This window comes from Eschrichtius robustus, chromosome 11 (genome assembly GCF_028021215.1).
Source record: "Eschrichtius robustus isolate mEscRob2 chromosome 11, mEscRob2.pri, whole genome shotgun sequence".
Classification (NCBI taxonomy): domain Eukaryota; kingdom Metazoa; phylum Chordata; class Mammalia; order Artiodactyla; family Eschrichtiidae; genus Eschrichtius; species Eschrichtius robustus.
In genome coordinates, this window is record NC_090834.1 from 63,619,650 (window position 1) to 63,647,200 (window position 27,551).

At 43.6% G+C, this 27,551-nt stretch overlaps 1 protein-coding gene and 1 non-coding gene across 3 annotated transcripts in view; one reads left to right on the forward strand and one right to left on the reverse strand.

Annotated features, from left to right (window-relative positions):
• Window positions 1–27,551, forward strand: part of STIM1 (stromal interaction molecule 1) — a 212,441-nt gene that overhangs the window by 111,847 nt on the left and 73,043 nt on the right. For both annotated transcript variants that reach the window (XM_068555037.1, XM_068555038.1), the window contains exon 2: window positions 3,648–3,778. In XM_068555037.1, the coding sequence (XP_068411138.1) occupies window positions 3,648–3,778 (131 nt within the window). The remainder of the gene's footprint in view (window positions 1–3,647; window positions 3,779–27,551) is intronic.
• TRNAE-UUC (transfer RNA glutamic acid (anticodon UUC)) lies at window positions 12,497–12,568 on the reverse strand. The gene has a single exon. It is a non-coding gene; the product is annotated as a tRNA-Glu (tRNA).

Sequence of the window (27,551 nt, forward strand, 5' to 3'; positions counted from 1 at the left end):
ATAATTCGAATGTTGGTGCATTTAATGTTGTCCCAGAGGTCTCTGAGACTGTCCTCAGTTCTTTTCATTCTTTTTTCTTTATCCTGCTCTGTAGTAGTTATTTCCACCGTTTTATCTTCCAGGTCACTTATCCTTTCTTCTGCCTCAGTTATTCTGCTATTGATCCCATCTAGAGTATTTTTAATTTCATTTATTGTGTTTTTCATCATTACTTGGTTCCTCTTTAGTTCTTCTACGTCCTTGTTAAATGTTTCTTGCATTTTGTCTATTCTATTTCCAAGATTTTGGATCATCCTTACTATCATTATTCTGAATTCTTTTTCAGGTAGACTACCTATTTCCTCTTCATTTGTTAAGTCTGGTGTGTTTTGACCCTGCTCCTTCATCTGCTGTGTGTTTTTCTGTCATCTCATTTTGCTTATTTTACTGTGTTTGGGGTCTCCTTTTCACAGACTGCAGGTTTGTAGTTCCCGTTGTTTTTGGTATCTGTCCCCAGTGGCTAAGGTTGGTTCAGTGGGTTGTGTAGGCTTCCTGGTGTAGGGAACTAGTGCCTGAGCTCTGGTGAATGAGGCTGGATCTTGTCTTTCTGGTGGGCACATCCACGTCTGGTGGTGTATTTTGGGGTGTCTGTGGCCTTATTATGATTTTAGGCAGCCTCTCTGCTAATGGATGGGGCTGTGTTCCTGTCTTGCTAGTTGTTTGGCATAGGGTGTTCAGCACTGTAGCTTGCTGGTCATTGAGTGATGCTGGGTCTTGATGTTGAGATGGAGATCTCTGAGAGATTTTTGCCGTTTGGTATTACGTGGAGCTGGGAGGTCTCTTGTGGACCAGTGTCCTGAAGTTGGCTCTCCCACCTCAGAGGCACGGCCCTGATGCCTGGCTGGAGCACCAAGAGCCTTTCGTCCACACGGCTCAGAGTAAAAGGGAGAAAAAATAGAAAGAAAGAAAGAGGCTATAATATAGTGAAGTAAAATAAAGCTATTGTAAAGCAAAGCTATACAGACAAAATCTCACCCAGAAGCATATACATATACACTCACAAAAAAAAAGGAACAGGGGAAAAATTAATATATCCTGCTCCCAAAGTCCACCTCCTGAATTTGGGATGATTCGTTGTCTATTCAGGTATTCAACAGATGCAGGCACATCAAGTTGTTTGTGGAGTTTTAATCCGCTGCTTCTGAGGCTGCTGGGAGAGATTTCCCCTTCTCTTCCCTGTTCGCACAGCTCCTGGGGTTCAGCTTTGGATTTGGACCCGCCTCTGCGTGTAGGTCGCCTGAGGGCGTCTATTCCCCGCCCAGACAGAACGGGGTTAAAGGAGCCGCTGCTTCGGGGGCGCTGGCTCACTCAGGCCGCGGGGAGGGAGGGGTACGGAGGAGGCGGGGCGAGCCTGCAGCGTCAGAGGCTGGCGTGACGTTGCACCAGGCTGAGGCGCGCAGTGCGTTCTCCCGGGGAAGTTGTCCGGGGATCACGGGACCCTGGCGGTGGCGGGCTGCACCGGCTCCCGGGAGGGGCGGTGTGGAGAGTGACCTGTGCTCACACACAGGCTTTTTGGAGGCGGCAGCAGCAGCCCCAGCGTCTCACGCCCGTCTCTGGGGTCCGCGCTGATCGCCGCGGCTCGCGCCCTTCTCTGGAGTTCGTTTAGGCGGCGCTCTGAATCCCCTCTCCTTGCGCGCGGCGAAACAAAGAGGCAAGAAAAAGTCTCTTGCCTCTTCGGCAGCTGCAGACATTTTCCCGGTCTCCCTCGCAGCCAGCTGTGGTGCGCTAACCCCTTCAGGCTGTGTTCACGCCGCCAGCCCCAGGCCTCTCCCTGCGATCCGACCGAAGCCCGAGCCTCAGCTCCCAGCCCACGCCCGCCCCGGCGGGGGAGCAGACAAGCCTCTCGGGCTGGTGAGCGCTGCTTGGCGCCGAGCCTCTGTGCGGGAGTCTCTCCGCTTTTTCCTCTGCGCCCCTGTTGCTGTGGGATCCGCGCTGTTAGCTGCGGCTCACGCCCGTCTCTGAAGTTCGTTTAGGCGGCGCTCTGAATCCCCTCTCCTTGCGCACTAGGAAACAAAGAGGGAAGAAAAAGTCTCTTGCCTCTTCGGCAGCTGCAGACTTTTTCCCGGGCTCCCTCCCGGCTAGCTGTGGTGTGCTAACCCCTTCAGGCTGTGTTCACGCCGCCAACCCCAGTCCTCTCCCTGCGATCCGACCGAAGCCCGAGCTTCAGCTCCCAGCCCCGCCCGTCCTGGCGGGGGAGCAGACAAGCCTCTCGGGCTGGAGAGTGCTGGTCGGCACCGCTCCTCCGTGCGGGAACCTCTCCGCTTTGCCCTCCGCACCCCTGTGGCTGCGCTCTCCTCCGTGGCTCCGAAGCTTCCCCCCTCTGCCACCCGCAGTCTCTGCCCGCGAAGGGGCTTCCTAGTGTGTGGAAATCTTTCCTCCTTCACAGCTCCCTCCCACTGGTGCAGGTGCTGTCCCTATTCTTTTGTCTCTGTTATTTCTTTTTTCTTTTGCCCTACCCAAGTACGGGGGGAGTTTCTTGCCTTTTTGGAGGTCGGACGTTTTCTGCCAGCGTTCAGTGGGTGTTCTGTAGGAGCAGTTCCACGTGTAGATGTATTTCTACTGTATCTGTGGGAAGGAAGGTGATCTCCGCGTCTTACTCTTCCGCCATCTTCTCTCCTCCACGGTTTTTCTTCTGTCTTCTTTGGGGGTGATCTGAAGAGTATTTTGCCTAGAAAGATCAGTGTTGAAAGTAAAGAGGAATTTTATACTCTAGGAATTGGAAGAAATGCCAGAAACTTTAGTTAAGATGTCTTTTTCAAATAGTGAACTTGAAGCCTGAAGAAGGGAAGTGACCTCCTTAGAGCCACATAGTAGAGCTACGACTAGATTCCAGGCTCTTTCTGCTATGTGCCTCGATCAGGCTAGGTGTTTTCCAGGTTCATAAGAGAGGATTAGGTGTCATGAAAGAGACTGGGTGGGCTAGGCTCTTGTGCTAGTTTTATTGCTGTATGACAGTATGGTGGTGGGTGGAGGAAGTTTCACTCCAGACCTCCATGCTGTTGTGTCAGATGTGCTCAGGACCTTAGATGTCTAACAGATACTTGCTGAATGTAGCTGTCCTGGAGGAGGCATAAGATGTGAAGGGTTTCCTCAGTTAGCCTGTGGCTGGCATTATATGTACAGGCAGTGACAAAGTGAACAAAAAGGAAAACTACGTAGTACTCTGGCCTTGGAACAAATGGCCTGTTTTCCTATTTCTAGAAAGATTGTATTAGTTCACATTTATTTATTGACTAAAAATGATGTTTCATTTGAATATGTATTTCTTTGATTACTAGTGAGACCTTTTCCTGTGTTCATCAGCTATTCGTATTTTCTCTCACTTGTATTTTTTTTCCTTGTGAGTTATTTATTCATGTTCTTTGTGCAGATCCCAGTGTATTCCTAGCCCTATGCTTGACTTCCCTGCCAAGGAACTATTAGGGTAATAAAGCATTGACCCTAAATAGGGAAGACAGTTAATATGAAATACTTTAATCACTGTACAAATAGTCTGTTGAGTGGCTACGTGAGGAGTCAGGTGCTAGAAGCCAGGGACTGTGAGACAGGTAGGTAATAGAGCTGGGTGGCAGCCCCCCGTAATGTTGTCTCTTGCTTTTCCTGTACAGAGTTTTGCCGGATTGACAAGCCCCTGTGCCACAGTGAGGATGAGAAGCTCAGCTTTGATGCAGTCCGCAGCATCCACAAGCTGATGGATGATGATGCCAATGGCGACGTTGATGTGGAAGAAAGTGATGAGGTGAGCTCCCTCACCCTGCGTGGCTCTCTCCTCTTCCTGTGAGAACAGTCCCTGAAGCTGTCTGGACAGGCTGTTCCCTGAGGAGAGGTGTTCTTGATATTGGCTTGTCCTCTAGGAATGCATCCCTATCAGGGAAGGTGATTCTCAGCAGAGCAGCCTCTAGGAGCCGGCCTGCCAGAGTGCAGGCCTTACATCTGTGTCTGTGCCTGGACTGGCTCCTGTTTGCCTACCGGCTAGATGCACAGCACCGACTGAGCTGTGCTGTTTGAGAGGAGAGGGAGCCCTGAGGCTCGTCTGTACAGTTTCCCTGAATCCTTACTGTAATCCTGCTGTAGATGGAGGGCATCCATCTGTCCTTACTCTGTGCTCAGCCCTGTGCTGGCATGTGGAAGAGAAGGCAAGACAGTCAGATCTTGCCCTTTGGAAGCGTATACTCTATTTGTGAGGAAGAAACAAAGGTTCCTAGAAAGATCATTCTGAATTCCAGGCTGCAGTTGCTGGGAGCCAGTTGAGTGGTCCAGATAGTAAGAGCGAGAGGAATCTCTAGATGGAAAAAGCTCTGTTATTGTTTCACCGTTTGGCATGACTGCAGCTCCAATTCCACAGAGCCCAGAGCACAAAGTCATCATGTGTGAAAAGATTGAAAAGTTTCAGTTGTTTTCAAGCTCCACTTGAGCCAGCAGTGGGGTGAAGCTGGCAAGTTATGCCAGCCTTTAGTAGCGATATGGTGTATATCCTGAGGGAGGGGCTAATCTAGTCTCTCCTCCTCTGGTTAGCCCACCTTTAAGTTGTGAATTCAACTTTGGATTTCACGTTGCCAAAAACATTTGAAACAGTGAAAGAGAGGAGTGACATGAATGATGAAGGGTATGGAAACTCTGAAACGGACAGCATTCAATACAATTCAGTGTTTATAACTGTCTATTATATGTGTGCCAGGCACTGTTCTAGACGTGGGGATGTGGCAGCAAATACACATAATTACATAGAGATACATCTGTCCTCATATAATTTACAGTCTAATGAAGAGACTTTAGCCTGGAAAAGAAAAGATTCAGATAATACAATTTCTGTCTTCAAATGCAACAGAAGTAGAGGAATCAGACTTTGATGATGATGTTAACAATGAAATCCTTACTCTGTGCCAGGCACAGTGTTAAGCTCTTTGCATAGTTACTTTTTTAACTTTGTTAATAGCCTTAGGAAGTTGGTATTACCATCAAGGAGTGGAACTTTGGAAAGGTTAAGCATTTTGTTCAAGGACACGCTGGGTAGGAGAACAGGTCTGATTTCAAAGCCTATGCTGTTAAGTACTGCAGTATTGTTTCTCTTATGCTAAGGGCAGAACCAGGACCACTGTGGGGAAAGTAAAATATAGGCATATTCTTCTGGAATAAAGAATCACCTCACAGTGCTATCTCGTCATAGAAGAGGCTTCCTTGGTAGGTAGGTAGTGAACTCCCTGTCACTGAAGATGGGAAGGTAGAACACAGCACTCCACTGATTGGTCAGCAGAGGGGATCCTTGTATCAGGTTGAACTAGATAATGTCTAAGGAACTTATAAGAGGAGAAAAATAGACTTCCTGGAGGAAACGTAGAATTGGGAGAGAGTGGAAGGGGTGGGGCATCCTGAGCAGCAGGAAGCAGTGTGAGCAAAGTTGTGGAGGTAGTAAGAAGTGTGGAGGGTAGGTTTGGTCGCACAGAGTGACTGTGGGAGAAAACTGCAGGACAAAAGCCTGGCAGGGAAAGGGGGCCCAGGCAACCAGGCTGAGATATGTATACTTGCTGAACCTGGCAGCTGTAGGTTCTTAAGCAAGGCCAACAGCCATGATGAAAGTATCCGAACTTTTGGTCACATCTAGATGTGTCACTGGCCCTCAAAGGACCCACATTTTATTTGTCTGTGCTGGGAATAGAGCCATGTTCCTGGTGGCGAGGGAGGCCTAGAGGTTTCCTGACCACAGGACTGGGAGATGCGTGGCACCACAGTCAAGAAGGTGATACGATCCAAGACCCACAAATTCCTGGATATCTTTGTCATCCGCTCCTCCTTTTTTCACTTTCTGCTGAATTACTTTGTCAATGAGGGGAGGAAGAAAATGTTCTTTTTAGAGGAATGTACCACAACAAAAAGCTCATCAGCACAAACTGTTCTAAAATAACACAAAAGCTGTCACCCTGCTTTTCCCTGTGCCAGTGGTGAGATGTTCTTTTTCAGTGTAGCTTCTGCCTGCCTTGGCTTCAGCTGCTCTCCCTACAGTCTCAGGCCTCTGGTGGGCAGAGGGGCCTGCCAGTCTGGGGTCTCACGATCATTCACAAGCTACTTTCTCTTTGAAAGAGAAAGTCATGGTAGCAAAGTGTGTGTGTTTAAGTCAGTCTCAACATATATGGAGTTCATGATCTAACTAGACCATTGGGTGGACAGCTCAGAGCTTGGAATATTGGATTATGGATGCTGAGACACCAGAGATGAAACCCTGGTTGTGCTGGCCATCAAGGACCTGAGATTTTTATGTCCCACTTAAAAGAACTGCTGATTACCCAAGGACCCTAGTAGAAGTCTGCTGGGATACACTATTAAGGCCTCATTTATTCAGCCTCATATCAGTAAGTTTTTCAGATAACTGAACTATAACCTCATTTCTAGATATTTAAAAATGTTAGCCATTTTCGAAGTAAGTTTTCCTTCTTACAGATTACTGTGACCAGACTGTTATTTTCTTTGGATTATTCAAAGCATGTCTTCAGGGCCTCTTGCACTGTTACCCCAGTGCCTACATTCCTGTATGCATTGTTGTGATTTCTCTTTATAGTTTTCTGTCTCTTCTTTGATTCATTCTCATTTCTGATAGTTCTATCTCTGCTGTAAGCTATGAAATTAGACTTTTGGTAAACTGAGACTCAGCAGCCATTTTATAGAAAATATATAGTCATTTGTGTGGGGGGAAGCCAATTTGACTTCTCAAGTGTCATCTTTGCTTGCTTTTGTCCTAGGTAGCAGAGGCTATGGATTGTGGGCCCTTCAGATGAGCAAGGTGGCACTATTGGTGCTGGTGTCCTCCTTGCAAAGCTGACAGGGAGTTCTACCAGCCTGGCGGTGTGGGAATTCATGACCTGTGTTCTACTGAGACCTCTGGTAGGGATACTGCCTCTGGGCAAAGGATTTGCAGCAGTGGGATGGCACTTCAGCCTGTCCTGATAGTCTGAGGTGGGCAGACAAGAGCCTTCCTAAAACCACTGTCCCCTTGACTGGACGAGACAGTTTGAGAGCAGTTTTATTTTCTTCTGTGGAGCCTATGTGGAAAATAAAGGACATTTGTTCAGCCATTGAACAAATTCTTATTGAATACCTGTTACGTGTGAGGCACTGTTGTAGGGCTGTAGATTCCATGATGAACAAAGCAGATAAGATCCCTGCTTTAATAGAGCTTGCATTCTAGTAATACGTATGTCATAGGTGATTAAGTGATAAGTAAACTTTGAAATTAGGCAGAACTGTGATCAGGTTATAGTAGTTTAGTGATTTCCCTTTGGTTTTCTCAGGGTAAAATGGTGGTTAATGATTCCTACCCTTGCAGTGTTGCTATCAGGATTAAGTGAGAAAAGTGCTGTTAAAAGTTCCCAGTCCAAATAAAGAACTCTCAAAACTCATCAACAGAAACCAAGCAACTCAATAAAAAATGAGACAAGATTTGAGCAGACACTTCATCAGAGAAGATATATGCATGGCAAATAAGCATATGAAAAAATGCTCAATATCATTAGCTATTAGGGACGTACAAATTAAAACCACATTGAGGGACTTTCTTGGTGGTCCAGTGGGTAAGACTCTGTGCTCCCAATGCAGGGGGCCTGGGTTTGATCCCTGGCTGGGGAACTAGATCCCTCATGCATGCCTCAACTAAAAGTTTGCATGCCACAACTAAAGATCCCGCATGCCGCAACTAAGACCCGGTGTAGCCAAAAAAAAAACCAACCCACAATGAGATATCACTATACATCTATTTGGATGGGTAAAATTAAAAAGTAGTCAAAACCAAGTACCATGTGAGGAGGAAGAGCCACTAGAACTCTTACAGAGTTTCTTATAAAGCTGAACACAATTTAATACATATCTCAGCAGTTCTACTTCTAGGTATTTACCCCTATAGATAAATGAAAATTTATATTCGTACTAAAACCTGTACACAAATGTTTATAGCAGCTTTACTCATTGTCACCAAAAACTGGACACAAATCAGATGTCCTTCAGTGTGTGAATGGATAAAACAAACTATGGAAAACTACTCAGCAATAAGAGGAATGAACTATTGATGTACACAGCATAGATGAATCTCAAAGGCGTTATTCTGAGTGAAGGAAACCATCTCAGATAGTTACATACTATATGATAACATCTAATGACATTCTAAGAAAGGCAAATCTATAGGGATGGAGGCCAGATCAGTGGTTACCAGGGGTTAGGGGTGTGGGGAGGGTTTGATTACAAAGGGGCAGCATGAGGGAGTTTTTTTTGGTAATGGAACTGTCCCATGTCTGGATTGTGGAGCAGTTATAAGAATCTACATAGGTACTAAAATTCATAGGCCCATATTCCCCCTGTGCCCTCCACCACAGTTAATTTCATCATATGTTAATTAAGAAAAATGTTCCCAGCATAGCATTGACACACAATTCAGGCTCAGTGAATGCTAATTATTGACACCTTTCTGTTTCCTCTGTATTTCCAGGAAAGCTACCTACATCTGATGATTGTATATATATATTTTAATTAATTAATTTATTTTTGGCTGCATTGGGTCTTCATTGCTGCACACGGGCTTTCTCTAGTTGTGGCAAGCGGGGGCTACTCTTCGTTGTGGTGCGCAGGCTTCTCATTGTGGTGGCTTCTCTTGTTGCAGAGCACAGGCTGTAGGCACACGGGCTTCAGTAGTTGTGGCTCATGGGCTCTCGAGTGCAGGCTCAGTAGTTGTGGCATATGGACTTAGCTGCTCTGCGGCATGTGGGATCTTCCCGGATCAGGGCTCGAACCCATGTACCCTGCGCTGGCAGGCAGATTCTTAACCACTGAGCCACCAGGGAAGTCCCTGACAATTGTATTTTAATGTTCATGTGTGGAATGACTGACCAATATCACTGTAGCAAGCATGTCGTCAGGCTGAGATGGGAGTCTTATGCAAGGGTGTGATCACACATTTTGCGGGGTGGAGATGGGTACGTTAGTATGAGCCTGGGAAGCTGCAAAATATACTTAACCTTCTGTTAGTGCCTGTGGTGTCTGGTGTAGAATATAGCACAGGGTTAAAAGCTTGTTCTGCAGAGTCACACAGACCCAGGTTTAAACCTGGCTCTCCCTTTACCAGCTGTGGAAACTTTGAGAAGTTACTTAATCTCTTTAAGCCTCAGTTTCCTCATTAGAAGTGGAGTGAAACCCATTTACCATTGCAACAAAAAGAATAAAATACCTGGGAATAAACCTACCTAAGGAGACAAAAGACCTGTATGCAGAAAACTGTAAGACACTAATGAAAGAAATTAAAGATGATACAAACAGATGGAGAGCTATACCATGTTCTAGGATTGGAAGAATCAACATTGTGAAAATGACTATACTACCCAAAGCAATCTACAGATTCAATGCAATCCCTATCAAACTACCACTGGCATTTTTCACAGAACTAGAACAAAAAATTTCACAATTTGTATGGAAACACAAAAGACCCTGAATAGCTAAAGCAATCTTGTGAAAGAAAAATGGGGCTGGAGGAATCAGACTATAGTACATACTTCTATATGTACTATACTTCAGACTATAGTACAAAGCTACAGTCATCAAGACAGTATGGTACTGGCACAAAAACAGAAATATAGATCAATAGAACAGGATAGAAAGCCCAGAGATAAACCCACCCACATACGGTCAACTTATTTTTGATAAAGGAGGCAAGAATATACAATGGAGAAAAGAGCCTCTTCACTAAGAGGTGCTGGGAAAACTGGGCAGCTACATGTAAAAGAATGAAATTAGAACACTCCCTAATACCATACACAAAATTAAACTCAAAATGGATTAAAGACCTAAATGTAAGGCCAGACACTATCAAACTCTTAGAGGAAAACATAGGCAGAACACTCTATGACATAAATCACAGCAAGATCCATTTTGACCCACCTCCTAGAGAAATGGAAATAAAAACAAAAATAAGTAAATGGGACCTAATGAAACTTCAAAGCTTTTGCACAGCAAAGGAAACCATAAACAAGATGAAAAGACAACCCTCAGAATGGGAGAAAATATTTGTAAATGAAGCAACTGACAAAGGATTAATCTCCAAAGTATATAAGCAGCTCATGCAGCTCAATATCAAAAAAACAAACAACCCAATCCAAAAATGGGCAGAAGACTGAGATAGACATGTCTCCAAAGAAGATATACAGATTGCCAAGAAACACATGAAAGGATGCTCAACATCACTAATCATTAGAGAAATGCAAATCAAAACTACAATGAGGTATCACCTCACACTGGTCAGAATGGCCATCATCAAAAAGTCTACAAACACTAAATGCTGGAGAGGGTGTGGAGAAAAGGGAACCCTCTTGCACTGTTGGTGGGAATGTAAATTGATACAGCCACTATGGAGAACAGTATGGAGGTTCCTTAAAAAACTAAAAATAGAACTACCATACGACCCAGCAATCCCACTACTGGGCCTATACCCTGAGAAAACCATAATTCAAAAAGAGTCATGCACCACAATGTTCATTGTAGCTCTATTTACAGTAGTCAGGTCATGGAAGCAACCTAGGTGTCCATCGACAGATGAATGGATAAAGACGATGTGGCACATATATACAATGGAATATTACTCAGCCATAAAAAGAAATGAAATTGAGTTATTTGTAGTGAGGTGGATGGACCTAGAGTCTGTCATACAGAGTGAAGTAAGTCAGAAAGAGAAAAACAAATACCGTATGCTAACACATATATATGGAATCTAAAAAAAAAAAAAAACATGGTTCTGAAGAACCTAGAGGCAGGATAGGAATAAAGACACAGACATAGAGAATGGACTTGAGGACACGGGGAGGGGGAAGCGTAAGCTGGGAAGAAGTGAGAGAGTGGCATTGACATATATACACTACCTAATGTAAAATAGATAGCTAGTGGGAAGCAGCCGCATAGCACAGGGAGATCAACTTGTGCTTTGTGACCACCTAGAGGGGTGGGATAGGGAGGGTGGGAGGGCGACACAAGAGGGAGGGGATATGGGGATATATGTATATATATATAGCTGACTCACTTTGTTATACAGCAGAAACTAACACACCACTGTAAAGCAGTTATACTCCAGTAAAGATGTTAAAAAAAAAAAAAGTAGAGTGATAATAGTAGGTACCTTATGAAGTTGTTGTGAAGATTAAATGAAATAATGCATATAAAGCACTTAGTACAATGCCTGGCATATAGAACAGGCTCAATAAAAGTTAGTTTTTGTTGTTATTATTGTTATCATCAGAAAGAACCTACATTTTGATAGAGATAAGCCTGTGTTCAAAACCTGGCTTTGCCACTTACTGGCTATGTGACATATAGGCAAATAACTTCACCTCTCTGAGCCTCAATTATTCAGCTGTTTGAGGAGGGTAACTCTTTGCAGGGTTGTTGTAAGAATTTAATGTATTCAAAGCCCCAAGCACAAGGGCTGGCACATGATAGGTTCTAAATTTATGTTTTTTCCTCCCTCAGCGTGATGGTACAGATAGTGAGGGCTGGCTTGTATCGCAAGAATTCCAAATCAGCTCTCTCATCATCCCAGGGCACCACAGTGTTCAGCTCTGGGAGCCACCCCCAGCAGCTTGGCTGACACGGCTAGGGCCAGGACCCTGCAGGAGGTAGTTCTGTCTTCACCCGAGTAGCTGATGTTAAGGGAAGTGGCGCGTGATAGAGCAGGGTCACACGTTTCTAGGGGCCACAACTTCTCTGTTAGCTCACTCAGCCTCCTGCCTATGCCTTTATTTTAAAAAAGGTCTAGGTGAAAACTTCTGATTTTCCCCTACCCATCTGGAAGGCTAGAGGGTTTTGAACAAGGCCATGCTGTAGTAGTGTCATCAGATGTGCTTGACTTTAGCATGGTGAAAATTGACTTGTTTTTTACCTTTTTAAAATTGTTCCACCAAGAAGCATGCTAGGTCCTGGGAGGCTGTGAGGGTTGAGGAAGGATGGACTCTGGCACCAGGTGGAATCAGGGCTGGGGAAACAACCCTAAGGGGAGTAGCCGGCAGTTCCACTTGCAATAGCCAGAGGGCCAGTAGGAATTGGGCTGGAGGGGCAGTATATAGGGCCTAAGAGCTTCTCACACTTAGCCAGTGCTGTGGCCAGCATGGGTTAATTTGGACGAAGATAAGTAGCTGCATTATGCTCAGAAGTTATCATCATGACTAGTAATGATTGTTATTCCCTCCTGAGGCTTGTGGCTTCATTTCTTTGTATCCAGATAGCTGTAGACACCCCTCAGTATTCCCTTGCCTCTAGTTTCTCCTTCACCAGCGCATGTACATGCTGCCAGTGATCTTCCTAAGTTACATTTTAGTTTCCTTTTCTTATTCCATCTGACTTCCTGTGCCTGGCGCGCCATCCCTTCAAATCTGGCCTTAGCCTTTTTTTTTTTTTTTTTTTCCCCTTTGGCCACGCTGTGCGGCCTGTGGGATCTTAGTTCCCTGACCAGGGATTGAAGCTGGGCCATGGCAGTGAAAGTGCCAAGTCCTAACCACTGGACCACCAGGGAATTCCCTGGCCTTAGCCTGTAAGTCTCTCTAGACATACCTCCTACCACTCTGATCTGACTCTTGTCCTTCTTTGGGTCATAGTCATTCCATGTTTATTCCAGATGCCTTTCTTTGCTCAGATAGTTCTCCTTTCTGGGAATTAACTTTTTATATCCCTCCCTCCAACCCCTGGCTCTGTCTGTATCGGTCTTAGGTGTCCTCTGGAATGCCCCAGCTTCACTTCTCATGAACCTTCCCTGGCTTTCTTCCCCCACTGATCTCTCTCATCTCAGTACTAACTCCTGTAGCACAGTCTACATCACTTGTTTAGCACTTAGAATGTCTTGCTTTGTACCCCAATGATTTTGATTGTATTGTTGCCTATAAGTTTGTCTTTTTGCACTAATACTGGAATTGCTAAAGCACGACTCTGATCGCTAGTCCTACCTTGTAAAGGGAGTGCGGTGGAAAAGTAACATTCCTACCATGTAACAAGTCCTGTGCCAGCTGAGTATATATGCAGTTTCATTTACTTCTCAACCACTCTATGAACTCGGTGTTATTAAATCTGTTTTAGAGATGATGAAACTGTAAGAGTGGCTTACCTTCACTAACTGAACTAATCTAAACTCTGACCTGCCCATCAGGGTTCCTGCAGTCTGACTTTAGCTCGCCTGACTAGTTCTTGTTACCCTGCATTCCCTTACTCTATGCTGCAACCATCTCAAACATGCTCTTAATATCTCATCACTGTGACTTTGCTCCAGATAAACCCTCATCCTGGCATCGCTCTGTTTCCCATTTTTGCCTGTAAAAATTCTGCTTGTCCTCCAAGGCCTAATCAGGGTTTCTCAACCTCAGCACTGTTGACGCTTTGGGCCAGATTGTAGGATGTTTAGCACCATCCCTATAGCCTTTATACACTAGATGCTAATAGCAGCCACCCCACGCCCCACCCCACCCAAGTTGTGACAACCAAAATTTTTTTATTGCCAATTGTCAGTCACCCTGGGGAATAGAATTGCTCCTGGTTGAGAACTACTGGCCCTAGATTAAATGTTGCCTCCAAGAAATCTTGTTTGTTCCTCTACAGTGGGAAGTAATCCTTCCTCTCCCATGCTCCAGAGTACTTGGCATGAAGCCCTCATCTGGCATATTGCTTTGCTCCGTATTGTAATTAGTTGGGTTCATCCTTGTCTGTCCTACCAGACTGTGAGTGCCTCCCCGGAGCAGGAACCAGGTCTCATTCATCACTGCTTCTCCCACAGTGCTTGTTGCAGGGCCTTGCACACAAAGGTGATGAGTTACATTTTTTTGAATTTGAAAGCAAAGATCCTATCTTATCTCTGTGTGCTCCTTAAATTGGTTCACTAGGGCAGAGCAAGAGTATAGAGTTGGCTGGTCAATGGTATGGGGGACAGGGTGCTTTTGACTTGTGAGTTCCTGGCCAGGATAGCAGCTGAGTCAATGGTGGGCTGTTTCTAGAAGTTGCTAGGGTCTGGGCTCCAGATGTTTGTGTATGATGTGTGTGTCTGACCTCCTCTGTGACGGCTTCCCTATCCCTCTGCCCTGTGCTATGAATCATATACAGAATCTGGATGGAGGTAAAATCACTATAGTTAAAATACTAGGAAAGACAGAGAAAAACATACAAGAGGGGTGTTGAAGAAAGGAAAAGACGCTGAGACTGCTGAAAGGCTGTGTGACTGAGCAAAGGCATGCACAGGCGTTGGAGCAAGAAAGACGAGGGTTTTAGGTGTACAGTTAATAGTTGTATGACCTTGGGAAGTTTGTTAAACTCTGTGAGCTTTGTTTCCTCACTGTCGAATGGGGACAGTAATCCTTACCTTGAAAGGTTATGGCACAGATGGAATGAACTTGTGCATAGAGAGTCCCCAGCCTGTGGCTTAGTTCCCAGTAGAAGTATTACTTACTACTTCTTCTACTCCTACCCGCCTGTAATGTGCTAGGCCTGTGCTGGGTGCTTCTACATACAATCGCTCATGTCATCTTTATAAGAAACGTCTACTGTGGGGTACATAGTAATTTTTCCATATAACTGATAAGGAAACTGAGACTGAATTAGCTCAAAGTTATCCATTTTTTTGGGTTATTGCAACTCACATCTGCCTCAGGCTGATGAAAATGTTTCAGACTTGTGGTGATTGTACACCTCTGTGATTATGCTAAAAACCCTTGAGTTGTACACTAAGATGGTATGTGCATTATATCTCAATGAAGATGTTAAAAAAATAAAAGTGTCACTACATTGGTTGGAGTAGTGATCACCTTCCACTTGCCTTTCTGTAGCCCAATCCATAAGAATCCCTAGTGCTCTGTAGAAAACACATTGAAAACCATGTTGACTTCTATCTCCATTTCCCCCACTCCTAACTTTGACAGATATGAAGAGGTGCTTCCAAGTCTGAATTACCATGGTTTCTGGAAGCAGAGATCCCTGGTTAGCTAGCTGACAGCTAGGTTCCCTCTGTTTCTGGGCAGGTGTAGATGGCTTTTGAGGACACCAGACGGAACAGTCTTTGGGAGAATTTCTTTCTCCTCCCTCCCTCCCTCCCTCCCTCCCTCCCTTCCTTCCCTCCTCCCTCCCTCCCTCCCTTCCTTCCTTTCTTCCTCCCTCTCTCCCTCCCTTTCTTCCTCCCTCCCTCCCTTCCATCCTCCCTTCCATCCTCCCTCCCTCCCTTCCTCCCTCCCTCCCTTCCTCCCTCCCTTCCTCCCTCCCTTCCTTCCTTTCTTCCTCCCTCCCTCCCTCCCTTCTTTCTCTTTTTTTATAGTTGTCACTTCTGGGGAAGCTAAGGGAGAGCCAGGTGGTAATTCTCTCTCACCCACACACCAGGGACCTGAATCCAATTCTTGACCCTTACCATATGGAGCTCCATGAGGGGAGATATCAAAGGCAGCTGGCTGATTAGCCCCAGTTTTATTTCTCCTGGGTTTGCCTTGTGCTCAGGGCCTTCCTCTGATATCTAGTGCTGCTACCATGCTGGCCCCTCAGAAGCAGAGTTCTCCCCTTGGTCCCTGAACATAGAGTTTCCTTGTTTCCTCTTTGAACAGCTTTGACAGCCTAGAGTTTTTTTTTTGCTTTGTTTTGTTTTGCTTTTTTAAGTTTACTATATGAAAAGTAGGGCAGAAAAAACTTGGACACAATTATTCAAATAACCTCAGCATGGGTTTCGATGTATACATTTCTGCTGCTGCAGTAACTCTTCTTTGACCTAAAGGACTGTTACAGTTTGGAGGCACTCCGCTGTTTTTTTGCCTTCTAGCTCCCTGCCTATCTCCTGGTGCAGTCACCATCTTATCTCCTGCCTTGTGGAACATTCTGACCCCCTCCCCTTAATTCAGACAAAGCACAGATTGAAGTCTGCTCAGACCCTTTGGACAGAACAGAGATGACTGATACCATGAGAGATCATCCTTCAGGTAAAACGTGCTCGTTAGGCTAGGGAAATGACCTATCCCCATTTTCCCTTGTAAATACTTATGGATGGCTGTAGCATTCACTCACCAGGGGTGCCTCATAGTCAGCGCCCAGGCTGCAACCCCAGTGAGTCCAAGTTCTGTGGCCTTCCTCAGGCATTCAGCCCTAACTTCTAGGAGGGCTTCCTGGCATTTTGTGAGTTTCTTAGAATAAAGTATCTGGAAATTGACTTTTAAAAGTCTAAGCATGGGGCTTCCCTGGTGGCGCAGTGGTTGAGAGTCTGCCTGCCAATGCAGGGGACACGGGTTCGAGCCCTGGTCTGGGAAGATCCCACATGCTGCGGAGCAACTGAGCCTGTGAGCCACAACTACTGAGCCTGTGCTCCGCAACAAGAGAAGCCGCGATAGTGAGAGGCCTGCGCACCGCAATGAAGAGTGGCCCCCGCTCGCTGCAACTAGAGAAAGCCCTCGCACAGAAACGAAGACCCAACACAGCTAAAAATAAAAAAAAAAAGAAAAAGTCTAAGCATGAGCTTTGGAGTCTGACCTGAGTTCAGATGCAAGCTCAGCAGTGTACTAGCTATAAGGCCAAGTAATTTGGAGGCTCACTTTCCTTATCCGTAGAATAGAATAGAGATGAAAATAAGACACACTTTGGCATTCATAAGCCCTTAGGCTAGTGAGAGAGGCAGATATGTAAACTGGCAATGACAACAGCACATCTTCAGGGCTGTAATGGTGGTGTGCACAGGAGACTGTGGGAGTTTCAAGAGGAATAGGGGCGAGGTAATCTAACATGTGCTGGTGTAGCAGAAGACACATTGTCAGCCAGCACTCAGGGAAGGGTACCGGTTGCTAGACAAACTGAGCTACACGTCAGAGGGAGTAAGCATCGTTTGCAATCTGTCCTAGTGCCTTAGCCAGATACAGGGTGAAGCAGCAGCTCCCCCAGATGGTTCCACTCATGTTTCCAGGAAAACCCAGACGGTGGTTTGCTTTGACAGATAGGGAAATTCTTTCTCACTAAGCAGACTGTTGTTTTCCTTCCTCCCCTCTTTGTTGGTGAGTCTGCTTTGTCTGTTCTGGATGGCAATCCTGTTAATGGCAGGGATTAGTTGTACTTGTAAGGCTTCTGTGTGTGTGTGTGTCTATATATGTGTATATGTCTATATGTGCCTTTGTGTTTGTTTCTTTGTGTGTGTGTATACATCATTTTGTGCCTTTCTGTATTTAGATGTGTCTGTGTGCATAAGAAGTAGAGGAGGGGAGGAACACTGAGCCAAGGAAGTAGGAGCTGAGAGAAGGCCCATGAGCCAGGTCAAAGATCGAGGAGAAGATTAGGAGCGAAAGGTTACAGTGCAGTACAGTGTGCAGGACCTGGGGGCAAAAACAGAGCCAGGAAGTATAATCAGGAATCCAAAGCTGCTGTTAGTCTAGGCAGGATCTGGGCCCTACAAAGTGGTAGGCAGAATGCAAGGGTCATCTACGGCCAGAAATGGTCAAGCCAGCAGAGAGAGAAAAGATCTGCTTCAGGTATTAAGTCAGCTTCTGGATCTTCCTGTCTAAGGAAGAATCAGCCACTGGCTCCCAAGGTCCTGCTTGTCTTCAGACCTCACTGGTGTTTGTGTTTGTTTGTCTGTATGGATCTATATTTATGCCAGTCTCTCAGTGCATGTCTGTATCTGCATGTGCATCACTTTCAGTGTACTTAATGGCATTAGAAGCAATTGGTTTCCAGTGCAATGTCTGATTCACTTGAGGATCCATGACCACCACCACCCCTTATTTGTCCTCGTGTTCCCCATCCCCTTATTTCTGTCTTCCTTCTCTAAACATATTTAGTGTCTGGTCTGTGCTGGATGTTGGGTATGCAAAGACTAATAAGGAAGACAAATTTTCTGCCTGTAAAGAGCTCACATATTAGTGAGGCAGAAAGACACACGTGTTCAATCCTAATAGGTATTGTGATGAGAGATGAGCATTGCATGCTCTGTAAGTACAGAAGAGGGAATTTAACCCATCCTAGGATGCGAGGAAAGACGACACAGAAGAGGTGGTGCCTGAGATGAATAGGAGTTAACCTTGGGACGAGAAAGGTACAGCAAGTGGAGGAATGAATATGATGTCCCTTTGGGATCTGTGAGTCAGTGGTTGTTTTACTTTGAGCATAGAAGGTAATGGTGGGGCAGGGAGGGAGAGGTTGGAAATGAGGTTGGAGAGGCAGGCATAAGCCAGATTCTTGCCATACTGAGAAACTTGGATTTTATCCCAAAGATGATGAGCTAGAAGGATTTTAAACAGAGATGGCTCTAATTCTGACTCAAGGTATGTCAGGAGCAGGCCTTGCCAAGCAGGTAAAACTGGAACTTGGTTTTCAGAGGGGAGCAGGGTTTACCAATGAAGAAAGAAGGAGGAGCATTCCAGGAAAGATGAACTTTATGAGTAAAGGCAGGAGGCAAAAAAAAGAAAAGGGCAAGTTTGGGAGACATCAAGTAGGGAGATGTCTAGAGAATAGTTTCTTCATCTACGAGATAGCGATACCGGTAATACATCCCTTTGACGGCTGGTGTAAGGCTCAAATAAGATAATGGATGTAAAGAAGCCTTTATAAACCATAATGCTGTATGAACATTTCAATAGTAGCAGCTGTTACCCAGCTTGTCCTCTTCTGCCCTCAGTGCCCAGCAGCATCAGGCCCTCCCAGGTGTAGGTCAGGTAGGCGTGCACCTCAGCAGCATGGCATGATCGGGTAAGAACCAGGCCCTCTTTCACCTAGCAGCCCTGCATCTTGAGGAGGAGGGGCTTAGAAGCTGCTGGGACTCAGAGCTGGTTCACTCAGGATACATCATTTTCCACAGTGTGACCCCTCTTGCCAAGCGACCCAGGTTCAGAATAGTCAAACATTCCTGAAGCACCTTCTACATACAGGTACTGTGAGGGACTGTGCCTTACATGATCTCATTGTCTCCACATTGTAACTGTGAGGTAGTCTGCATTTTACAGGCTTAAGGAGATGTGGTGAGTAAGTGGCAGAGATGGGATCCGAGTCTGTATCGGTGAGATTTTTTCCTGTATGTCCCTTCACAAGTCTTCTGATATCTCTGGGTGGTGAGCAAGTTCCCTGATTAGTTCAGAGTGGAAAACTCTGTGAAGTCTCAGGCAGTGTGGGGTTGAGAGGATTGGAGAAAGTGTTTCTGGGCTCTGTCTTTGGGATTGAGCCATAGCCCTTTCCTCCACATAGGACAGTGGTTCTTGCCTTCAAGGACTGACTTTCCTCCATATATCTGACTCACCCAGGTGTTTTCAATATGTCTGATTAATCTGTGTCCTCAGATCCCAGCATAGGACATGCCACATAGTCACTACTCAGAAGATGCTGGTTGGGCAAATGAATGAACAAATGCCTCTTAATAGAGGCTTCATGTCTTCACTCATCCCTTCTGCCTTCTCTTGTGGTACCATCATGCTCTAAAATGAGATTTTGTTCTTAAGGATTTTTTTTTTTATATTGCTCATTGACACATAAGCCTAAATTCTCCCTCTTAGAGTTGATTAGGAGCCAGAATGTTCTTAAAGAGGAGGCATGAGTTTGCCTTACTCTCTTATATTCTCTGTTCCCAAGCCTTTTCCTCTATCCACTCAGTGCCCAAAGGTGAGTGGCATTTATAAGGAACACGTGGTGAGCCCTCAACTCTTACCAAGTTGGTATAAAGTTGATGTTCTATTTTGGAAATGGAGTCCAGGAGGTTTTCCTGCTGTTGAGTGCTTGGCTGGGTTTGTATTTCCCAGGGTGTTGGAAAGCCATGCATAGGAATGGTAGTGAGTGTGGGAGAAAAACTGAAAGGGGAATCAAAACTGACTCTTGTTCATGGGGATTGTAAGGGAGAGAGATTTCCTTAGTACTTGAAGCCATAATGGGGGAGGATTAGGTGCATTTAGTCCGGGGTCAGCAAAATATGACCCCCTTCCTGTTTTTTTATAGAGTCCATAAAACTAAGAATAGCTTTTATTTTATTTTTTATTTTTTTATTTTTTATTTAATTTTATTTATTTTTTTATACAGCAGGTTCTTATTAGTTATCTATTTTATACGTATTAGTGTATATATGTCAATCCCAATCTCCCAAGAATAGCTTTTACATTTTTAAATAGCTGGGAGAAGAATCCAAAGAAGAATTTTGTGACATGCAAAATCTGTATGAAATTCAAATTTCAGTGTCCATAAGTAAAGATTCATTGGCACAGAGCCACTCTTATTCATCTACATCTTGCCCATGGCTGCTTTCACAGAAGAGCAGAGTTGAGTCGAGTAGTTGTAACAGACTGTATGGCTCACCAAGCCTAAAATATTTACTGTCTGGCCCTTTACAGAAAAAGTTTGCCTGGCCCTGGTCGAACCCACCAGTTTTTAAAAAATAGCTTTATTGGTTCCAACATCTGGGTTCTTAACCTCTACTCTACACTGCTTTGTAATAGCTTTATTGGGATATAATTCACATACCATATAATGTACCCATTTAAAATGTACAATTTAATGGTTATTACTATATTCAGAGATATGTGCAACCATCCCTGGAGTCCGTTTTAGAACATTTTTGTCACCTCAGAGGGAAAACCAATACACATTAGCTATTGTCCCCCTGTCCTCCTATTCCCCCTAGCCCTAATCTACTTTCTGTCTCTAAAGATTTGCTTATTCTAGACATTTCATATTGGAATCATATAATACGTGGTCCTTTGTGACTGGCTTATTTCACTTAATATAATGTTTTCCAGGTTCATCCATATTGTAGCATGTATCAGAACTTCATTCCTTTTTACGGCTGAATAATATTCTATTGTATGGACACTCTGCATTTTGCTTATTCACCCATCAGTTGATGGATATTTGGGTTGTTTCTACCTTTTGGCTGTTGTGAATAATGCTGCTATGGTACAGGTTTTTGTGGATAGACTTTTTATTTTATTTTATTTTTTATTTAAATAATTAAAAAATTTTTTTATTGTTATTTATTTATTTATTTTTAACATCTTTATTGAAGTATAATTGCTTTACAATGGTGTGTTACTTTTTGCTTTACAATAAAGTGAATCAGTTATACATATACATATGTTCCCATATCTCTTCCCTCTTGCATCTCCCTCCCTCCCACCCTCCCTATCCCACCCCTCTAGGTGGTCACAAAGCACCGAGCTGATCTCCCTGTGCTATGCGGCTGCTTCCCACTAGCTATCTATTTTACATTTGGTAGTGTATATATGTCCATGACACTCTCTCACCCTGTCACATCTCACCCCTCCCCCTCCCCATATCCTCAAGTCCATTCTCTAGTAGGTCTGTGTCTTTATTCCCGTCTTGCCACTAGGTTCTTCATGACCTTTTTTTTTTTTTTTTTCCCCTTAGAGTCCATATATATGTGTTAGCATACTGTATTTATTTTTCTCTTTCTGACTTACTTCACTCTGTATGACAGACTCTAACTCCATCCACCTCATTACAAATACCTCCATTTCATTTCTTTTTATGGCTGAGTAATATTCCATTGTATATATGTGCCACATCTTCTTTATCCATTCATCCGATGATGGACACTTTGGTGCTTCCATGTCCTGGCTATTGTAAATAGAGCTGCAATGAACATTTTGGTACATGACTCTTTTTGAATTATGGTTTTCTCAGGGTATATGCCCAGTAGTGGGATTGCTGGGTCGTATGGTACTTCTATTTTTAGTTTTTTAAGGAACCTCCATACTGTTCTCCATAGTGGCTGTATCAATTTACATTCCCACCAACAGTGCAAGAGTGTTCCCTTTTCTCCACACCCTCTCCAGCATTTATTGTTTCTAGATTTTTTGATGATGGCCATTCTGACTGGTGTGAGATGATACCTCATTGTAGTTTTGATTTGCATTTCTCTAATGATTAATGATGTTGAGCATTCTTTCATGTGTCTGTTGGCAATCTGTATATCTTCTTTGGAGAAATGTCTATTTAGGTCTTCTGCCCATTTTTGGATTGGGTTGTTGGTTTTTTTGTTATTGAGCTGCATGAGCTGCTTGTAAATCTTGGAGATTAATCCTTTGTCAGTTGCTTCATTTGCAAATATTTTCTCCCATTCTGAGGGTTGTCTTTTCATCTTGTTTATGGTTTCCTTTGCTGTGCAAAAGCTTTTAAGTTTCATTAGGTCCCATTTGTTTATTTGTGTTTTTATTTCCATTTCTCTAGGGGCTGGGTCAAAAAGGATCTTGCTGCGATTTATGTCATAGAGTGTTCTGCCTATGTTTTCCTCTAAGAGTTTGATAGTGTCTGGCTTTACACTTAGGTCTTTAATCCATTTTGAGTTTAATTTTGTGTATGATGTCAGGGAGTGTTCTAATTTCATACTTTTACATGTACCTGTCCAGTTTTCCCAGCACCACTTATTGAAGAGACTGTCTTTTCTCCACTGTATATGCTTGCCTCCTTTATCAAAGATAAGGTGACCATATGTGCGTGGGTTTATCTCTGGGCTTTCTATCCTGTTCCATTGATCTATATTTCTGTTTTTGTGCCAGTACCAAACTGTCTTGATTACTGTAGCTTTGTAATATAGTCTGAAGTCAGGGAGCCTGATTCCTCCAGCTCCATTTTTCGTTCTCAAGATGGCTTTGGCTATTCGGGGTCTTTTGTGTCTCCATACAAATTGTGAAATTTTTTGTTCTAGTTCTGTGAAAAATGCCAGTGGTAGTTTGATAGGGATTGCATTGAATCTGTAGATTGCTTTGGGTAGTAGAGTCATTTTCACAATGTTGATTCTTCCAATCCAAGAACATGGTATATCTCTCCATCTATTTGTATCCTCTTTGATTTCTTTCATCAGTGTCTTATAATTTTCTGCATACAGGTCTTTTGTCTCCTTAGGTAGGTTTATTCCTAAGTATTTTATTCTTTTTGTTGCAATGGTAAACGGGGGTGTTTTCTTAATTTCACTTTCAGATTTTTCATCATTAGTATATAGGAATGCAAGAGATTTCTGTGCATTAATTTTGTATCCTGCTACTTTACCAACTTCATTGATTAGCTCTAGTAGTTTTCTGGTGGCAGTTTTAGGATTCTCTATGTATAGTATCATGTCATCTGCAAACAGTGACAGCTTTACTTCTTTTCCGATTTGGATTCCTTTTATTTCTTTTTCTTCTCTGATTGCTGTGGCTAACACTTCCAAAACTATGTTGAATAATAGTGGTGAGAGTGGGCAACCTTGTCTTGTTCCTGATCTTAGAGGAAATGGTTTCAGTTTTTCACCATTGAGAACGATGTTGGCTGTGGGTTTGTCATATATGGCCTTTATTATGTTGAGGAAAGTTCCCTCTATGCCTACTTTCTGCAGGGCTTTTATCATAAATGGATGTTGAATTTTGTCGAAAGCTTTCTCTGCATCTATTGAGATGATCATATGGTTTTTCTCCTTCAATTTGTTAATGTGGTGTATCACGTTGATTGATTTGCGTATATTGAAGAATCCTTGCATTCCTGGAATAAACCCCACTTGATCATGGTGTATGATCCTTTTAATGTGCTGTTGGATTCTGTTTGCTAGTATTTTGTTGAGGATTTTTGCATCTATGTTCATCAGTGATATTGGCCTGTAGTTTTCTTTCTTTGTGACATCTTTGTCTGGTTTTGGTATCAGGGTGATGGTGGCCTCGTAGAATGAGTTGGGGAGTGTTCCTCCCTCTGCAATATTTTGGAAGAGTTTGAGAAGGATAGGTGTTAGCTCTTCTTATTGTTATTATTCTGGCCACACTGCATGGCTTGTGGGATCTTAGTTTCCCAACCAGGGATTGAACCCGGGCCATGGCAGTGAAAGCTCGGAGTCCTAACCACTGGACCGTCAGGGGATTCCCAGTGGACAGATGTTTTTATTTCTCTTGGGTGTATACTTAGGAGTGGAATTGCTGGGTCATATGGTGACTATGTTTACCCTTTGAGGAACTGCCATACTGTTTTCCAAAGTGGCTGAACCATTTTACATTCATGTCAGCAGAGCATGGGTTCTAATTTCTTCATATCGTAACACTTGTTATTGTCTAATTTTTTAAATTATAGCTATCCTAGTGGATGTGAAATAATATCTCATTATGGTTTTGATTTGTATTTCCCTGTTGATTAATTTTGCCAAACATCTTTTCATGTGCCTATTCATCATTTGTATATCTTGTTTTGAGAAATTTAAAAAAAAATTATTTTATATTGGAGCATAGTTGATTAACAATGTTGTGTTAGTTTCAGGTGTACAGCAAAGTGATTCAGTTATACATATACATGTATCTATTCTTTTTCAAATTCTTTTCCCCTTTAGGTTATTATATAATATTGAGCAGCATTCCTTGTGCTATACAGTAGGTCCTTGTTGGTTATCTATTTTAAGTACAGCAGTGTATACATGTCCATCCCAAACTCCCAAAGTCCCCTTCTAAGAATTTGAAAGGGATCTGAAACTTACCATGACCCAAACTGGGTTCTAAATGTCACCTCATCCAAAACCTTCTCTTCCCGCAGCCTTTGTCATCTCAGTTGAAGGCAACTCCATTATTTCCATTGCCTGGACCAAAAAATACTCTGAATCATCCATAATTCCTCTCATGCCCCATATCCATTGGTAAATCCAGTGGGTTCTACCTTCAAAATATGTCCAAAATTTAATCATTTCTCACCCCTACTCCACTGCAGGTACTGAGACTCAACAGCCTTGTAACAGATCACCATGTCTACAGTCTATTCTCAGTGTAGCAACCAGAGAGCTTTAAAAAATGTAAACCAGACCATTTCACTCCTCTGCTCAAAACCCTGTTTTAGCTCCATTTCTCATTTAGTGTGAAAGCCAAAGTTAACAGAAGAGTCAGCAAAGTCCAGGGCTTCCCTAGTGGCACAGTGGTTGAGAATCCGCCTGCCAATACAGGGGACACAGGTTCGATCCCTGGTCCGGGAAGATCCCACATGCCGTGGAGCAACTAAGCCCGTGCGCCACAACTACTGAGCCTGTGCTCTAGAGCCCGTGAGCCACAACTACTGAGCCCGCATGCTGCAACTACTGAAGCCCATGCGCCTAGAGCCTGTGCTCCACAGCAAGAGAAGCCACCGCAATGAGAAGCCTGTGCACCTCAACGAAGAGTAGCCCCCACTCGCCGCAACTAGAGAAAGCCCGCGCACCCAACACAGCCAAAAAAAAAAAAAAAGAGTCAGTAAGGTCCTATGTGACCTGGCTTCCACTTATCATTAGGATCTCCTCCTCTTCATCTATCTCCTTTGGTCTTTCACTTCAGCCACACTCCATGCTGTTTCTCAAACACTCCTTGTTTTTCCTGTCTTAGGGCCTTTGTTCTAGCTCTTACCTCTGTCTGGAATATTCTTCCCCCGGATATCCACTTTGATAACTCCCTCATGTTTCCAAATATTTTGTCTTTTCTCATACTTCTCCTTATCAATGAGACCTTTCCTAGACTACCCTATGTAATAATGAAATCTGCAAGCCTACTGCATTTCTGGCACCTACATCCTCATTACACATCACTTCTTCTTTTTGTTTGTTTGTTTTTTTGGCTTGTTTTTTATTTTTAAGGATTTAATCACCTTCTGGATTCTATCATTTAATCCATAAGGGCAAGGGATCTGTTTTGTTCACTGCTAAATCCCTGGTACCTAGAATAGTGCTCAGTGTTGATACTCTATAAATATTGTTAAGTGAATGAATGAATTTATTTAAAAAGGAACAGATTTATTTTTTTACATGGATTCAAATTACTATCTGGGGTCCCTTACTAACCTTAAGAATGTCCTTTAGTGCTTTTTATCAGTATCAGGTGTGTCAGCTAGCAATGAATTTTTTCAGTGTTTACTTTGCCTTCACTTTTTTTAATTTTTAAATTAATTTTTGGCTGCACTGGGTCATCGTTGCTGCGCGAGTGCTTTCTCTAGCTGTGGCAAGTGGGGGCTACTCTTCATTGTGGTGCTTGGGCCTCTCATTGAGGTGGCTTCTCATTGTGGTGTCTGGGCTCTAGGTGCGCGGGCTTCAGTAGTTGTGGCTTGCAGGCTCTAGAGCGCAGGCTCAGTAGTTGTGGCGCACGGGCTTAGTTGCTCCGCAGCATGTGAGATCTTCTCGGACCAGAGCTGGAACCCATGTCCCCTGCATCGGCAGGCGGATTCTTAACCACTGCACCACCAGGGAAGTCCCGCATCCATAGTTTTTGATGAGAAGTAGGCTGTTATTTTTATTTGGCTTCCTTTATGTGTAATGAATTATTTTTCTTTTGCTGCTTTTAAGATTTTCTCCTTGCCTTTGGCTTTTAGCTTTTTCTGTGATGTGTCTGTTTGTGGATCTCTTTGCATTTATCCTATCCTCTTTGAAGTTTGTTGAACTTTCTGGATGGGTAGATTAATGCTTTTCAATAAACTTGGGAAATTCCCAGACATTATTTCTTTCTATATATATTTTTTCTGCTCCTTTCTCTTCATCTTCTCCTTTTATTTATTTTTATTTTTAATTTTTTTTGGCCACGCCACGTGACTTGTGGGATCTCAGTTCCCCGACCAGGGATTGAACCCGGCCCACGGCAGTGAAAGCCCGGAATCCTGACCACTGGGCCACCAAGGAACTCCCCATCCTTGCCTTTTGATCCTTCCATTATGCATATGAGCAAAATGGTGTTCCACATTTCTCTGAAACTGTTCATTTTTTCTCATTCTTTTTTTTCTCTCTGTTTTTTGGATTGTGTAATCTACTTCAGCCTATCTTCAAGTTTGCTATTTCTGTCTTTTGCTGGTTCAGAGCTGCTGTTGAGCTCCTCTCTTAGTTACTGTACTTTTCAACTCCACAACATACCTTTGGTTCTTTTTTGTAATTTCTATGTATTGATATCCTTTATTTGATGTGACATTGTCATCACACATTCCCTTACTTCTTTAATCATGGTTTCCTTTAGTCTTTGAACATATTTATAATGGCTACTTTGGAGCCTTTTTCTGTTAAATTTGAAATTTGGTTGCTCTCACAGACAGTTTCTGTTGCCTGCTTTTTTTCTGGTGTATGGATCATACTTTCCTGTTAATTCGCATGCCATATATATATATATATATATGAAACAACATATGTATTGTTAGAAACTGGATGTTTTTGATCATATACTGGAGCAATTCTGGCTCCTGGTCCAACCCCTCTGGGGCTTGTTATTATTTACTTGTTTGTTTGGTGACTGGAAAGATTATTTCAGTGGTCTGTTCCCACCACCTCCTGACAGTGTGAAGCCTCTGATGTTGCTTCTCAGAGGGTGCAGCTTTGGATATGCCCACAGTCACCTTTGGATGACAGTGGTTTTGGCAGGGCTCTCTTTGACTCTGTCTTTTCCTGGCCCCACTCAGCTGTTAAGCTCTGTTAGTTGCCATCTGATGACTCTATTGTTTTCAACAATGCCCTGGGGCATAAATTTTCTCCACAGACTGATCCACTCATATTAGGGCTCCTTTGAAAGGATAGTTCCTGAGATCAGTGTTTGAGATTTGTTCTTACAAGAGGAGGGCTCCTCCCA